General features: G+C 33.8%; 2 protein-coding genes and 1 long non-coding RNA gene across 5 annotated transcripts; 2 read left to right on the top strand and 1 right to left on the bottom strand.

Annotated features, from left to right (window-relative positions):
- Positions 1-374: 374 nt before the first annotated feature.
- Positions 375-1,935, top strand: LOC145058126 (uncharacterized). Its single transcript, XR_013686235.1, has 2 exons — positions 375-895; positions 1,717-1,935. It is a non-coding gene; the product is annotated as an uncharacterized LOC145058126 (long non-coding RNA).
- A 1,591-nt stretch (positions 1,936-3,526) lies between these two features.
- LOC145058831 (ribosome maturation factor) lies at positions 3,527-5,977 on the bottom strand. Of its 3 annotated transcripts, XR_013686534.1 has the most exons (5): positions 5,576-5,977; positions 5,422-5,475; positions 5,131-5,310; positions 4,663-4,930; positions 3,527-3,809 (listed from the first exon to the last, which is right to left on the bottom strand). XR_013686534.1 is itself a non-coding variant. In XM_079006713.1 (3 exons), the coding sequence occupies exons 1-3, from the start codon at positions 5,889-5,891 to the stop codon at positions 5,192-5,194; spliced, it is 489 nt and encodes a 162-aa protein (XP_078862839.1). In that variant the 5' UTR covers positions 5,892-5,977; the 3' UTR covers positions 5,043-5,191. The 3 variants fall into 3 exon arrangements, 1 of the variants encoding a protein (XP_078862839.1); XR_013686533.1 differs by lacking the exon at positions 3,527-3,809 and having other exon boundaries at positions 4,589-4,930; XM_079006713.1 differs by lacking the exons at positions 3,527-3,809; positions 4,663-4,930 and having other exon boundaries at positions 5,043-5,310.
- A 7,068-nt stretch (positions 5,978-13,045) lies between these two features.
- On the top strand, positions 13,046-14,006 carry LOC145059023 (uncharacterized). Its single transcript, XM_079006889.1, has 2 exons — positions 13,046-13,321; positions 13,431-14,006. Exons 1-2 carry the CDS (start codon positions 13,191-13,193, stop codon positions 13,861-13,863), a joined length of 564 nt encoding a protein of 187 aa, XP_078863015.1. The 5' UTR covers positions 13,046-13,190; the 3' UTR covers positions 13,864-14,006.
- The last annotated feature ends 1,163 nt before the right edge of the window (positions 14,007-15,169 follow it).

The raw sequence follows: 15,169 nt of genomic DNA, 5'->3' as shown, positions 1-15,169 counted from the left end.
ATATATATATATATATATATATATATATATATATATATATATATATATATATATATCTTACTATCTTATAAAGCAAATCTAACTATTTCTAAAAATAGATTGATTATAATATTAATATTTTTTTTAAGACGTCCAAACCATTGAACTAATAGTACAACTAACTATCAATAAAATAATATTAAATTTGAAATCGTCTAAATTTTTAAACTTAGTGTACAATCACCCATGCATGAATTTTGACTAAGCTATTTAATCCACAGGTTAAAATCCTTATTTATCTCAAGGAAGCCAATCTGGCCTTCTTTCAGCCAGTTTAATCGGTCAACAACCATAACCGGCTTTTAAATCCCTTTATCACATTATCTCCTCCATTCAATGGAAAAACCCTAGCTGTTGGAATTCACCAGCAACACAACCGCACAACTCCGTCACCTCCATAATCTCCACCACCACTGAAACCTTAGACGTCACTTTGCCTCCTTTCGCCTTAAACCACCCACAGTCACGCATGTTTCGCCTTCTCTGCCACATACCTACTTCTCTCAAATTAACGTTAACCACGAACAGTCTGACCACCAACGTATGCACTCTGCCTCTTTCCGTCTATCATCGCCACCCAATAATTTTTCGCCTCTACCCTCCTTCGCCTACGTTTCGCTGTTCACCAATATCTACTGTTACCCATCCCAACGCACCTCTACCACTTCTACACCTTATTAAGACCTATCTCTAAAACCCTACACATATCAACACCTTCGTCTTCACTACTTCATTACTACCATCACCTCATTCAGATCTCCATCACTCGTTGGAAACCTAAGGATATATGCATCGCCGCTTCAACCTTGAAACCGATGTGGACTCCTCAAAGATTCGGCAGATCATTCGAAGCCATGTAGGTTTTCTTTAATAGTTTCCGATTTTAGTTTTCATTTAGAACTGATTCTTAATTAAACCCAAAAAATTGCAGATGGGTTAATCTGAATCTGTGTTTGAAGGTCATATATTGTTTGTTTTTTCTTGGGGATTGGGTTTGGGGTTTTTACTCCATCATTTGAATATCGGATATTGGTGTGGGATTTGCAGGTGAGATGTTAGTTTTGTAGATTTTGTTCTCATTGTAGCTGATCATGAAATGTTGGTTTCATGTTCTCTCATTTAAGTCCTTCCAGTAGATGAAATTGCATCAGATCTAGAAAATTAACACAAATGTCAGATATAGTTGTTACTCTCTTTATGACTGTATCACCGTTTTTTTAATATTGTATTCTTTGCAATTGATAATAGAGGTTCTTATTATATTTGAAAATTTCATAGTTAGTTTGATGCTCTTAAAGAAATAAGCAACCAGAGAGCTTGTTAATTTGTTTAGTTCAAGGTATTACTTTCTTTCCTTATCGTTTCTCAATTTGGTTGTGTGTGTTTGTATGAGTCTATGTTTATCTTGCAAATCACCAAGAGTCAATTAGTTGTTTCTAAAAAATCCTAGATCATTGTTGTTGCGATACACTACCTTTTTTCTCCTTCCGTGGCTATCTTTGTTTGCTAAAACCACCACCTTTGTTATCGTTCTTTGCACTGCCCCTTTCTGTCTCTCTATCAAAAAGCTACCTCATAGCTTCCACATATTAGTTTCCTCTCTGCCTCCTTCTAAAACGCTGACCATCGTCCTGTATCTATGTGTATGTCTAACTTTGTGTTTATGTGTGTTTACAGAACTTGAAATGGATTGATATAAACCGACATCTCAAAGAAATCGTGGGTAAGCTTCTTAAGATCTGAATATGATCTTCTTGGTGGGTTTTTAGAGCTCTTGTAGTTGAATGTTTAGTTTTTTCTTTAAAGTTGCAATATGTAAGTTTTTGTTATTGTTTGGGGTAAACCCATTTGTAAGTTTTGTTTTTGAAAATTGCAATGCATAAGTTTTTGGTTTCATTTATTGTCGGACAACAAAAAATTTTAACTGACAAAATTTTGTGAATTTGGGTTGATTGGTTTCGAATTTTATCATATACATATTTGACTATTGTATCATTCTTATATTTGAAGGTTCCATATGAATAATAGTTTCTTCTTTGTTTTGTATCTATCATGTACAAGAACATGGAAGTGTTTTGTTCTTAATATTTTCTATGTAAATGAAAAAAATAAGCTTTATTTATGCGTTATACCATTTGTGAATGAAAGTTTTTTTGTTGTTAATGCTCATGTATCTTTCTTTGATATTAGTAACTAGGTGTGAGACCCATGTATTACATGGGTTTATTTTAAAAAAATTAAATATAAAATTTTAACAATTTGAAAACTTTAAATTTATAAGAAAAATAAGAAATTTTTTGAATTATTAAAATTAATGAGACTTTAATGCATTAGATACATTACATATATAAACTATTTTCTAATAAATACCTTACATATATATTACCTTATATATTAAATGTAGATTTTAATTTAATAAAATAAAAAATACAATAAAATGACAAGTGGAAAATAAAAAATTTTAAAATTTCTAGAAAATGTCATGTGTCCAAATGAATGAGAAGAGGACATGTGGCAAAGTCATTTTCATTTATTAAGGTAGATTGATTTGGCGGGTTCACGTTATGCGGTTATATTTTGGTTTTCGATTTTGTTTTTAGGTTAAGTATTTTGTTAATTAATTTGTTGGGAAACTATGATTTCATTTAAGATAATTTTATTTTCAACTAAAACAAATTATTTATATTTTTGACCATAAATATCAATTTGCTTATATTTTTAAATGAAAATAGAAAGGTATAATTATTTTTAATCCAAAACAGACAATACTTATAACATTGCAATTGATATTTAAATATTCGTAATTTATGTTATTTAGAATATCACATGTATCCAAAAGAAAATTAATCATCGTAAAACTTCACCAAAATTAATATTCACCGTCTGCAATAAAGAAACGAATCACCACTATAAAATTATTTGTCGAAGCGTGTTAATAAACAAATCACCACTATAAAACTAAAACTATTCGCCGAACGGTGTTTTTTTTTGAAATATGACATCTTATCGAAATCAAAACCAATTTTTATATAAAACACAATTTTTATCTACCCACCAAAAAGAAACTATCAAATTATCATTTTAACCATATTAAAATATGATTTGTTGTTATCACATGTTTATGAATGGAACTAATTGTCGAAAAAAGCTATTCACCGCCGCCGCATTGCGCGGGTAAACGACTAATATATATATATATATAACCAATTTAGTATAAAATAATTAAAGAACATAACTAATTTAGTCATACATACGAAAAAATAGATCGAAGCAGGATGCAAATTTCAAACTTTTGTTTAAGCGAATTTGATGGGGCTTCGCTTAATAAATTAGATATTTTTGCTAATTCTTTATATGTTTTTCTTTATTTTAATTATACGTTCGAAAATGTACAGTATATTGTTTAGAATATATATATATATATATATATATATATATATATATATATATATATATATATATAGAGAGAGAGAGAGAGAGAGAGAGATAATATATATGTTTGTTATTCATCTTCGTAGTCTTAGGTAAAAACATGTACAATATATTGTTTACAATAACTTAATATTTATATACTCATATTTAAATTTGAAAAGTCGTCTACCAAACTGCACCAAAACCGCCCACACCGCACCAAAACCGCCCACACCGCACCAAACTGCACCGCATAACGTGGTTTGGAACCTTCGTGGTGCGGTTTGTGGTTTCCAATCGTTTCAAACCGCATGTGCGGTACGGTTTGTAGTTTTACCTCCAAACCGCAGCAAACACCTCTAGTTGAAACCATGAAAATTGGAATCAATTTTTATAGAATATGACTAAACGTGCAAAAAGATACAGACCACAAGGAACAAAATTGTCACTTACTCAAATTTTATTAAAAAATTTCTGTTTTACTTACCCTACTTATTAATTAGAAGATTTAGAAATTATGACATATCTGGACCCACATATTGAACCTTCCACCTTTAATCCAACTTTCCAATTACTATGATCTATCAAAATTTACTCCTCTAAATTTTCGTAAAAAGAAACAATGTAATAATGTTTAGTTAATACATACAGTTTAATTGCTATAACATCGAAATAGATTGAATGCATTAAATAATATTACTATTCTTCTATTTGTAGTAAACCGTATATTCTAAAATATGTTACGAAATTAAAAGAGGGGTAAACATAAAAGGAAAAGAATGCAATTAATATTCCCCATTTAAATATATATATATATATATATATATATATATATATATATATATATATATATATATATATATATATATATATATATATATATATATATAAAGTTTCTAAAATATATATACTTAATTATCGGTGGGTATCAAAATCATTGATATCCTTTTGGATTCTTTCAAACATCTTATCTTTTACAAACCTACCAATCATTATACTCCAACAAATACAATTTCTGTTTATTAAATTAGTATGTGATATATCATTCCTTAACTTATATTGATATATTATTATTATTATTATTATTTAATTTTGATTTTGATTTTTTTAACTGATACCAATTTTTAATATCATTGAATGGATTAACATGTTGAATCATTCTTTCTTGAAAAACTTAAGAAAAAATAGTAAAATATGTGGTGCGGGGTCCACCTGATGAAATTGCATCTGCGTCAGTTATGATCAAAATTACCAAAATGCCCTCGTCCGCTAGCTGTCAACAACACCAACCGCGAACCCCAATGTACAGCAACGGTCCTATACGTGCATTTTCCAGCTGTACTCCATTTAACTTACTTTCTCTTTTTCGAGGTATAATCGCATCTTTTCTACGATAACATGCGCTGATTCGCTACATTGCGCCATCGTAGCACCCTCCTTGATGGGTCTGAAACCATTCAGACGTGCGCATTTTAGCTAGCTGCACACATTGCATTTGTCACAATTCACACACCGTGTAGTGTACGCCCAGTTTTTTTCTCAATAAAAAATGGATCGATGAATATGTGGTTACAGAAAATGCCAAAGTCACATGCACAAAACGACGTCGAAACGGCATGTATAAATTATAATTATAATGTACTATACTATTATAACCAAAGGTTTTCAGCTTTTACACACGTGCGAAGCTCTGAAGGCTTGAAGCGACGGAGGAAGCGGCGGAGAAGTATAGGTTTTGGGTTTAATGTCCGAACTTCCGATGGAGACGATGTCCTCCTTCTTGTTGTTGCAAGTTCCTCATGCTTCGGATCGCCAATACATCCTTCTTCTCGATCTCCAGAAATCCGATGTCAATTGAATCTGCCAATTTTTACAATTCACTGAATCAAACTTCGAGAGGAGATGTTTCTGATTAAAATCTATAAGTAATTGTAAATCAAACAACATTTGCGGTGTAATTTGATAGTGTACCTATGTTGGCGTTCTTCGATGAAAGCGTTGTGAATCCACTAAACGGAGTTAAATCTGAAGCGTAAAATTAACGGTATACAGAGAAATCGCCAAAAATTAGAATACACTTGCAATTAGCAATAATGTCGTCAATCGATTTACAATGTAAAATTACCTTTTCGGGAAGGATCGTGGGAGGATAGGTAGAGGACTAGGAAGCATAAGAACGTGAGGAGTGGAATCAGGTGAACTAGTCTCGTAGAAGAAGATATTAAGATTGATTTCTGTTGATAAGGCTTCTGTGACTTGTGTTCTTCGTCGACGTCGGAGGCGCCGGAGGAAGACGATGCTGATTTATCCTTCCGGTGATTCTGGAAGTCTTCTGTAATGAAACTGTTACTAATGTCGTCCTTGATAACTCCGGCGCCGGCGAAGATGACTCCATGGGTGAGAAGCTTTGAAGCAGGTGATCCTAGTGACTGACGGTGCATGTTTACTTGAGAGAGAGAGAGAGAGAGAGAGAGAGAGAGAGAGAGAGAAAGTATTTTAAAGCGCTTTGCTTTTTTTCTTCCTTTTTGTGCCCGTTGTGCCCAACGAAATTAAGATTATTATGGTAGGGTCTATTGGCATTCACCTTTTTCCCAAGACCCCTTGAGGCTTACAAATTAACAAAACTACCCTTAAGAATCTAATCCTTTCGAAAAGCCACTTTTCGCTTGCTTTATTTAACCAATACTTTTTTAGTCATGAACGGATCATATTAAACGGTGCATAACTCTATGTAATCAACATATTTGTTTGGTTTTTGTGAAATCATTGAAGTTGAATGAATCTCCATAGTCACAAGTTACTTGGAAAAGCTGAGTATTTATAATTATTGTTCCAATTATAGAAGTTTAGTGGTTGATGTGATAAATTTCATATATGATGTTTCAATTATAGAAGCTTAGTGGTTGACCGTGAGAAATTTCATACATGATGTTTCGAGATTCAATGTTGATAAGTCTTAAAATATTGATAATGTTCTATGATATGATTTTAAAACTATTGTAATACTTGTTGAGTTATGATGATGACCATATATATTTCTTTAAAATTTGTATAAATATGATGTTGTTTGAAGGTTAAAATAAGTATAATAACTATATTCGATTTTTACTCCTTTTTATTATACATATCTTACTTTACATAATGTATGAATAAATAAATAGATATATATATATATATATAAATAATGAATATAAAGATCAATTAAGTGATAAATAAATTTGAAGAAAAATTATACAAAGTACAAGAGCAAATTACGAATTCGTCCCTAGGTATTGATTACATTGTAGGTTTAGTCCAATAATTGCAAATGCAAGTCCAAAATAGTTTTAATATAGTTATTAATCAAGTCTAATCTTATACTCCATCAAATAAGTTTTTTTAAATGTCATATTGTGGATCACATGATAAAGCTAATTGTACATTTTACACGCTTCGTTTTCAATCTATATTTTATTCTTAGAATCATTTTACTTTTTTTTTCTGAACAAAAATTATGAAACTCAAAAATGAAAAATAACTTTAATGACTAGGCAAACAACGCACAATTAGGGCTGTTAATCGGGTCAACCCGATCGGGTTTCAGGTTAATCGGGTCGGATTAGTCGGGTTTTCACAAAAAAATAATTTAACCCGACACTATTAAGGTATGGGTTGGTCGGGTTCGTGTTAATCGGGTTTCGGGTTAATTGGGTCGGGTTAATTGGGTCGGGTTAACCGGGTTAGTCGGGTTAATAGACTAAACACTTAATTTAAACATAATATATATGGCTTTTTCAAGAGTGCAGTCTGATATAAACTCAAACCATTTTTTTACTCTTTTCTTAACATCAAGAATGCATACAAATTGAAATAAATTAAAAATAGAAGATCATGGACCTCATGGTTATTACAACATATGAGAAAGCATGCATACCACAATACCTAAAAGAGTTTTTCCATTATAAATATTAAATATATGAACTTTTAATCTCTAGTTAACGATCAACATCATGTTGTTTATTCGTGTTTTTAGTTAGTTTAAAGTAGAAATAACCATCAAATAAAATTTTTACTTTCTCAGCTGCTCCAGTACTTTTGAGATTTTATATCTTTTTGGACTTCAACTTCACCAATGGGAGTTACTTGACCCTCGTATGCTTCTAGAGTCACAAAAATTTACATTTTCAAAGGGTTTGTAGTCTTTTTGTACTGTTCAAGTAGAGAGCGGTGGAATATGTAAAGGTTGTGAATTACTAACCGGATTATTCGGGTTAACCCGAAACCCGATTTTTTTTTGTAAAAATCAACCCTAAACCGAAACCTAACGAATAACCCGATTTAAAATTCTATCCCTATTGAAACCGACCCTAATTAACTTATTCGAGATAGGGTCGGGTCGGGTTAATCGGGTTCGGGTTTTTTTGACACCCCTACGCACAATCACTAATACAACCTCCTTTTGATCTTGATAGGCAGTAAAAACCAAAAGACACAATTGTTATTTTTCTTGGTCAAACAATCGTGATACTTTTGATCATGAAAACATGACATTAGAATACACCGTGTGAACATCCCATTTGGTACATGATGCTGGCGGCATACACCATCCCATGATGCCGACATATGTCGATGACATGCTTTGAACAATAAAAGCATGCATCACACCTTCTCTATCTCTACGATCAACACCATTTAATCAGGGCCGGTTCAAACCAATTTGAGGCCCAGGGCAAATTCGAAAATAAGGCCCTTTTACCGACATTCAAAGTTGATGGAATACATGATGACAATTTGAAACAATAAGTAAATAATCCCATTTTTTTTTCATTATCAAAGTGAATGGTATAAGCTTTTAACGGCCAGTGTACAAAAATTATTATAGTCGACTACATCCGTACATCTTTACATCACAATATTTCAGCTACGACACCCAAAATCACAATTACTGCCAAAGTTTTGGTTTTTGCAACCAATATAATCAGACCCACAATATAAAAATTTACAAATTAAAGTGAAAGTGGGTATAATCGTCATTTGAACCATCCTCCCATCACGTTGTTTACTCCTCCTATTTCAGTTTGCCTACACGAAAATTAGAAAAAAAATAGAATTCTTAAATTAGAAAATTAGAACAGATGTAAATAAGACATAAACTTGAAATACAACACCAAAGAAACATCACTAAGGACAAACAAAGAATACGAGCTTGATAATCAATCCAAAGGAGCCAAATGTTGGGTTTTAGCCATAAGAACTTTCCTATGTGCGCATGCAAAACCCTAATGCTTGGATCTAGGCTTTCTAATAAACATGCTTTGAATCCAAGACTTCTAATTACTAATTAGGTTAAATAAGAACATTGAAACAGATCTAGAATCATACCTTTGAGTTCCTTGTTGATCTTGAGGTCTTGGAGCTTCTAGAGTCACAAATGTCACTCCTCTAATGGCTTACAAACACCAAAGCAAGGAGGATGATTTGGGAGAGAGGAGAGGGGAGGAATTTCGACCAGAGGTTCCTTACTTTAGGTCAAGTGTCGAATTCCATCAGCCATAGGGTCTATTTATACTTGTAGACTCCTTAAGGGTTACAACCTAAACCCTAATTGGATAATCTTCTCTTAAGGCTATCCAAATCCATTCCTAGATAAGCATATGGACGATTTTAGCTATCCTAAACCTCTTAGAATTCGTCCATACCATATCCAAATGGATTTACAGTCTAAAGCTTAACTATCAAACAATTGACAGTTTATACCCCTTTATTTAATTAATCTCTTTAAGTCACCAAATTAATTCTAATTAATTCTATGACTTATATTAATCAAATAACAAATATATTATTCATTATATTATTCTCATAATATATTAATAATATATACTCTCTCTTAATAAATCATCCTATCAAGTTGTTATGGTGAAGGCAACCCAAAAGGACCATGCACAACCGGATATAGTTACAGCCTTAGACACTATTCCAACACCAAACACGAAAACAACACCAAATTGAAAGCAATATGTAGCACCTGGTTCTTGGTACGTAATCCCTGTAATTAATATTTCTTAATTACGCATTTTGCCTTGGACTCGGTGAGTTAAATGACCAACTCGCCGAGTAGAAGCGGGATGAGACGCGGGGTCTAAGCTTTGGACTCGGCGAGTCGGCCCCCGGACTCGGCGAGTAGACCCTGTTTGGGAAAAAATCCTAATCCGGGTGTTTGCACCCTATTTAAACGCTCTAACTTGGCCTCCTTTGTCCCTAACACTTCCAGAGAGCTGTAGAAAGAAACCCTAGCTCCCATATTGTTCTTGAGAGTGTTTTTGGCTTTGTGAAGAAGGTTTGGAGCTTAGAAGAAGAAGGAAGAGGTTGAAGTGTACAAGGAGGGGAGGTAGATCCGGAATCTACACTGTGGGAAGCCTCCATTCAGGTAGAAAAGTTCTTACCTTGATCACTAGTTCATTAGATCCCCCTTTTGTCCCAAACTAGTGGTTTTCAAGCCCTAAAACCTTAAACTCCATGTATTTATGCTCTATGTTCTGAAAGGACTTCATATTGGGACATTATGGACATCTTAGAAGTGTAAAGTCTCTGTGGTTGGAGTTATTGGGGTCCCTATTGAGTATATGACCTCTTAAAGAGCTTGGATTTGCCTTTTTGAGCTTATGGGGCCATGCATGCACGTAAAGTTTGCAACTTTACGTGATAAGCATGCCCTAGGAGCATAGATCTATGGTTTAGAAGCGTTGCATGTCTCAGATTTGGTATGTATCGAAAATGGGTCGAAAGGACTCGGCGAGTTCTATGAAGATGGTCTTAGACTCGACGAGTTGGAAGAACAACTCGGCGAGTCCTATGAAGATTGCCTAGAACTCGACGAGTGGTTCTTCAAACTCGGTGAGTCATATGAACTGTCACTAAGTAAGAGGGGTTTAAGTGTTGAAGGTTCAACCCTTCGTATCTGCATGCGGAATTAGCAATTTAACGTGTAGCAATAGTCCCGGAACCCCAAATCCTCTTAAGGGATGCTCTGGTGAGGATTTGGAAGCGAGTAAGAGATTTGTTCGTGGGGACTCGGCGAGTTGTTCTTGGACTCGGCGAGTCGGATCACGAGTCGGTTCTATAGTCCCGAGTAGTGAGATAAGGGTGACTCAGTGAGTGGGAAGAGGGACTTGGCGAGTAGGACCGGGTTAGTAGGAGAAGGACTCGGCGAGTCTGTGCCATGACTCAGCGAGTCCAGTCAATTGGAAGTTGACTTTGACCAAGGAGTTGACCTTGGACCAGGGGTGGGTCAGTCAATTGACCTAAGGGTATTTATGAGTGGCTAATCTATGTGTATGGATTTGTAGCCGGATGATTGCCGGTGCAACAGCCAGACGTCTAGCAGTCAGATTTTCGGTAGCTACTTTTCGAGGTGAGTTTCCTTCCAGTAGGAACGGGTCTAAGGCACCAAGGCCGACCCGTATAGACGATATGATAGTATCGGAGTGTGGGCAAAGCCCGTATCTCATAGTTGAGTTTGATTATGTTATATGCCAGTATGATAGAATTGCTTATACTTGTTGTCTGTGTGATACTTGTATGTTATGGTTTAGTAGCTGAGTGTGGGCGAGGCCCGTATCTCTCAGATAGCGGAGTGTGGGCGAGGCCCGTATCTCCCTGATAGCGGAGTGTGGGCGAGGCCCGTATCTTCATGAGTGTGGGCAATGCCCGTATCTCTTAGTTGTTCATTGTATGTTTGTATGGTATGAGGTATTATGGGGGAACTCACTAAGCTTCGTGCTTACGTTTTACAATTTTGTTTTCAGGTACCTATTCTTCAAGGGGGAAGGAGTTGGCGTGGTAGCGGTACATCATACACGCACTTTGTTTCCGCACCATGAGTCATTCTGGGATTTTGTACTCTAATAGTTAGCTGTTTTCATGTTTCGGTTTTCAGATACGATGTATGTTATGAAATGGTTTGACCAGACAGTGTTTTAATTACAATTGTTTTCTAAAGTATTGTTTTAAAAAGAAAATTTTTGGACGTGAAATTTGGGTCGTTACACAGTAAGTAAAGCTCATAACATGGCAAAAAAGCATAGTAGTAGACAAACTAGAGCATGGGGCAAAACCGTCCATAAGGCAAAAAAAATCCAATAGCTAGGATATATATTATCCCAAAATTAAGAGCAAAATCTTATAAACAATTCCATATCTGGAGCAAATCATCGTAGAGAAACACATAAAATGCCAGATAAATAGAGCCAGGGGCATTGCTGTCCACATGGGCAAAAAATCCATCAGTAAGAGTAAAGAGAAACCCAAATCTAAATATCATAAAAATTTAATCACTGAAGAACCCTCAAAACAAATAGAGAAATAATATGACAACTTTTTGGTTTCTTGCTCACCCATTGATGCTTATGTGGTTCTACCTTCTTGAAAATTACTGTGAAGTGTGAAGTCGTGTATTACGAGGAGACATCAAATATTATTGCTTATTGAAAGTTGAGGCGTCGTCTCTTGGAAAGCCGACATCGTATTAAGAAGAAGAAAAAACCCTAATCCCTAACTATAGGATGTTAATTGGGTCTTTTTTCCTTTTATTAGATTAATAGATAAAAATTATAAAAATTAAAAAAAAAATACTAAAGAAAAGATTCCAACACAAAACCTCACAAACCTCAATCAAGATGCATCAACCATCTCAACCAACATTACATTTGTTTTTTGTTGCATATAATATTTTATATCATCCATACCAATATACATATACATTAATTGTAATTTTACGGGGGCCCTGAGATTTGACGAGGCCAATGGGCGGTCGCCCAGCTTGCCCATGCTCTATGGCACAATTTTATCTAGGTGGAGTGGATGTCATTGACCCACTCCATTTAGCATTATATAGTTATGAGTGTGTTATGTATTTAATTTTATATAATCATAAAATAATTTGCAAATTTGTTTTTGAATTTTAGATTTTTTTAGACCGATATAAATATTGTTTTGTTAACATGTAATATTGTAATAAAAATAATATTTACAACAATATATATATATATATATATATATATATATATATATATATATATAGTTATAGATATTCATAATTTCAATAGGTTATCTAATTATAAATTTATGATTTTGAAAAGTTCTTTCATTTTTCACCTATTATTTTACCATCTATCATTTTTACCCATTATTTTAGTACAAACAAAACAAAAAAACAAGAGAAAATAAAGAATGATCACTCTATATAGGACGTAAATGGCAAGTAGGACATTGTTTGTTTGTGTGGGTTGTTGCGACCATCCTCATTCCCCTTCCTCAACAAATTTTTTTTTTTTTTTCTTGATTGCTTCCTCTTCACATCTATCACTCAAGTGATCACCATGCCCCATTCATGTGGTGTGATGATGGCGAAGAGGTGGATTAGAATTAGATTATACTGATGTGGTGTTAGAAGTTAGAACCACACCAAACAACCTTTTGTTTTGACTTTTGAAGATGAATATCCAATTAAACAAGTCTGGAGAACGGGCTTTTGTGATTTTGGGCCTCTTTTGTGGACTTTAGTAAGTAGCGATAGTGTCCAATAAACCAAACTTCCACTACCTGTTAACGCAAATTAGAAACTAGAAAGACATGGACGTTTGTACTTTGTAAGCAGTGACGAAGTTGGCTTGGGGAAAACGAAACAGGGAAAGAAAAGTAATGGGACGCTATTCTACTTCTACTACATACACAGAATTCAGCCAAGATCTTCTTGCATAACAATGGTGCTATGGGAAATTACATTAGGGACGGCGTATTTCTTAGGGTTAAAGAGAACATACAGGCTTGCTCTTCACATTCAACGTCGTCTTGTTAGCCCTAAACACCCCAAGATCCGCCAATTCCTCCACAGGTGTCTCATCTCATCTCCTGTAGTTTTTCATATTTACAAATTCATTCGATCTTCGATTAGGTTTTGTGGTTAATTACTTAATTCGATTATAAAATCTGTTGTATAACAGGAAAACTCGAACTGTATTTGATGCAACACTGAAGGTTCATCGCGAGGTACAACGGAGAGACATTGAAATAGGTCGGAATCTGGGCAATTGGATTCTCAAGTGGCTTGAGAAGATGGAACCGGTGGCCCAGATTCGAGCTGGAAGTTTTCCCCCATACACGATGAGAATGCCAAACAGAAACAGGCAGTTGATAGAATCATTTCAACAGAAAAGTAGAGGAGGATTTGGGTATCGAGAATCTGGAAGGCGACTTGTTACATCGTCTAGAAATCTTTGGCTTACAACATATCCGACTATTGCCAAGTTGTTGAGGCGTCGAGAGCTTGTTGCGAGTAATATGCAGTACAGAGAATTGGTTTCAAGCAGCAACAAGAGTTTTGGGTTTAATGGAGTTGTTCGTAATGATATAATGCAATGGTTGGCTCATGGGTAGTGTTTGTTCTTGTGGATTTTCATGGTTGTTATTGTTCCAAATCCTCTGTTGTAGTTAACAGGAATGGATGTCAATGTCAATGGGTTGTTTTTCCATTTTTGCTGTGGAAACAGTATCACTAATCATAGTCTTGTTTTGGCCAACATTATATGTTGTTTTTGTCCTTTTATAAGATCACATCTGGCTAGTAGTTAATTGTTGCTAATTGCTCTTTCACTACAAATGATGGATATAAATCGTTCTAAGTTTTACTTGTTGCTTCTTTCTTGCAACATTAAAGATTTATCCAACTCTTCTTCAACGTTTATGGATCATTTTAATTTGCTTGTTTGCTTTCTGCAACATTAAAGATTTATCCAACTCTTCTTTTATATTCATGGATGATGGATCATTTCATATATACTTGATATAAGTTTCTCTACGTAATATCAACATGGTTTATGAAACGACAGTTTAGTTTATCATATGAGCACACATTTATCATCTAAGGTTCAACTCACATATTAATAGACTAGGTTACAACCCTTGGAAGTTGGAACCCACGGGTAAAAAAGAAAAATTATATTTAATTAAAAATGGTAATGAAAAATTAAAGATTTATAAAAATTTATTAACTTACAAACATCGACATACATAATAGGATGCTATTAAAATAGAGTTACATCCAGATATAGTAACATACATACATAGTCACATAAAAAAATAATGTTTCATCCTTAATGAAACAACTCATCAAGCTCAAATATGTTATATAAATAACAACGAAGAATTTGTTACGAAGTACTTTTAATAAATAAACTTCATAAGTCTTGAAAAAATTTCAAATTACACTGTATTTCATATAACAAAAATCCGAATTGATATTTTGAAAAAACCCACAAAATCAAACTTCTTAGATGGTGGAAATATATGAATTTTCTATCCTTTAAGTGGGTAAGCTGACGGATTAAAACTTACTCTAATGTTTTTGTATTAGTTTATATATCAAACTCCATAAAAAGCATATGATTGACAATTGTTATCCAAGTGCTTTATTTGTAATGACAAAAAGGTATTTAAATAGTTGTAAACTTTAAAATAAAATTTGGATTCACCCGTTTTATTTTTGACAATTGTTATTTAAGTGCTTTATTAGAAATAGCAAAAAAGTATATAAATATTACCACAATGTAAAAAAGTAATCAAATCATGCAGGGGCATTTCATAAATGGTATCTTAGTTCAACCAAATAATCATTTTTATTAGTAACAATATGAATGAGGTTTATTCGGAAGAACCTGATGATTAGGATTATAAATTTCTCTTT

This window comes from Lactuca serriola, chromosome 6 (assembly GCF_051521515.1).
Source record: "Lactuca serriola cultivar US96UC23 chromosome 6, Lser_US96UC23_V15, whole genome shotgun sequence".
Classification (NCBI taxonomy): Eukaryota; Viridiplantae; Streptophyta; class Magnoliopsida; order Asterales; family Asteraceae; genus Lactuca; species Lactuca serriola.
Note: the sequence above shows the minus strand (reverse complement) of the source record. Positions and strands in the feature narration are given on the sequence as shown.

Excerpts from the sequence above, each read along its gene's own strand:
- LOC145058831 (XM_079006713.1), bottom strand. The coding sequence starts at position 5,891 with ATGCACCGTCAGTCACTAGGATCACCTGCTTCAAAGCTTCTCACCCAT. Across the intron at positions 5,476-5,575 it reads CCACGATCCTTCCCGAAAAG|ATTTAACTCCGTTTAGTGGA; the intron begins GTAATTTTACAT and ends TTTACGCTTCAG. Across the intron at positions 5,311-5,421 it reads ATCGAAGAACGCCAACATAG|ATTCAATTGACATCGGATTT; the intron begins GTACACTATCAA and ends AAAAATTGGCAG.
- LOC145059023 (XM_079006889.1), top strand. The coding sequence starts at position 13,191 with ATGGTGCTATGGGAAATTACATTAGGGACGGCGTATTTCTTAGGGTTA. Across the intron at positions 13,322-13,430 it reads ATCCGCCAATTCCTCCACAG|GAAAACTCGAACTGTATTTG; the intron begins GTGTCTCATCTC and ends GTTGTATAACAG.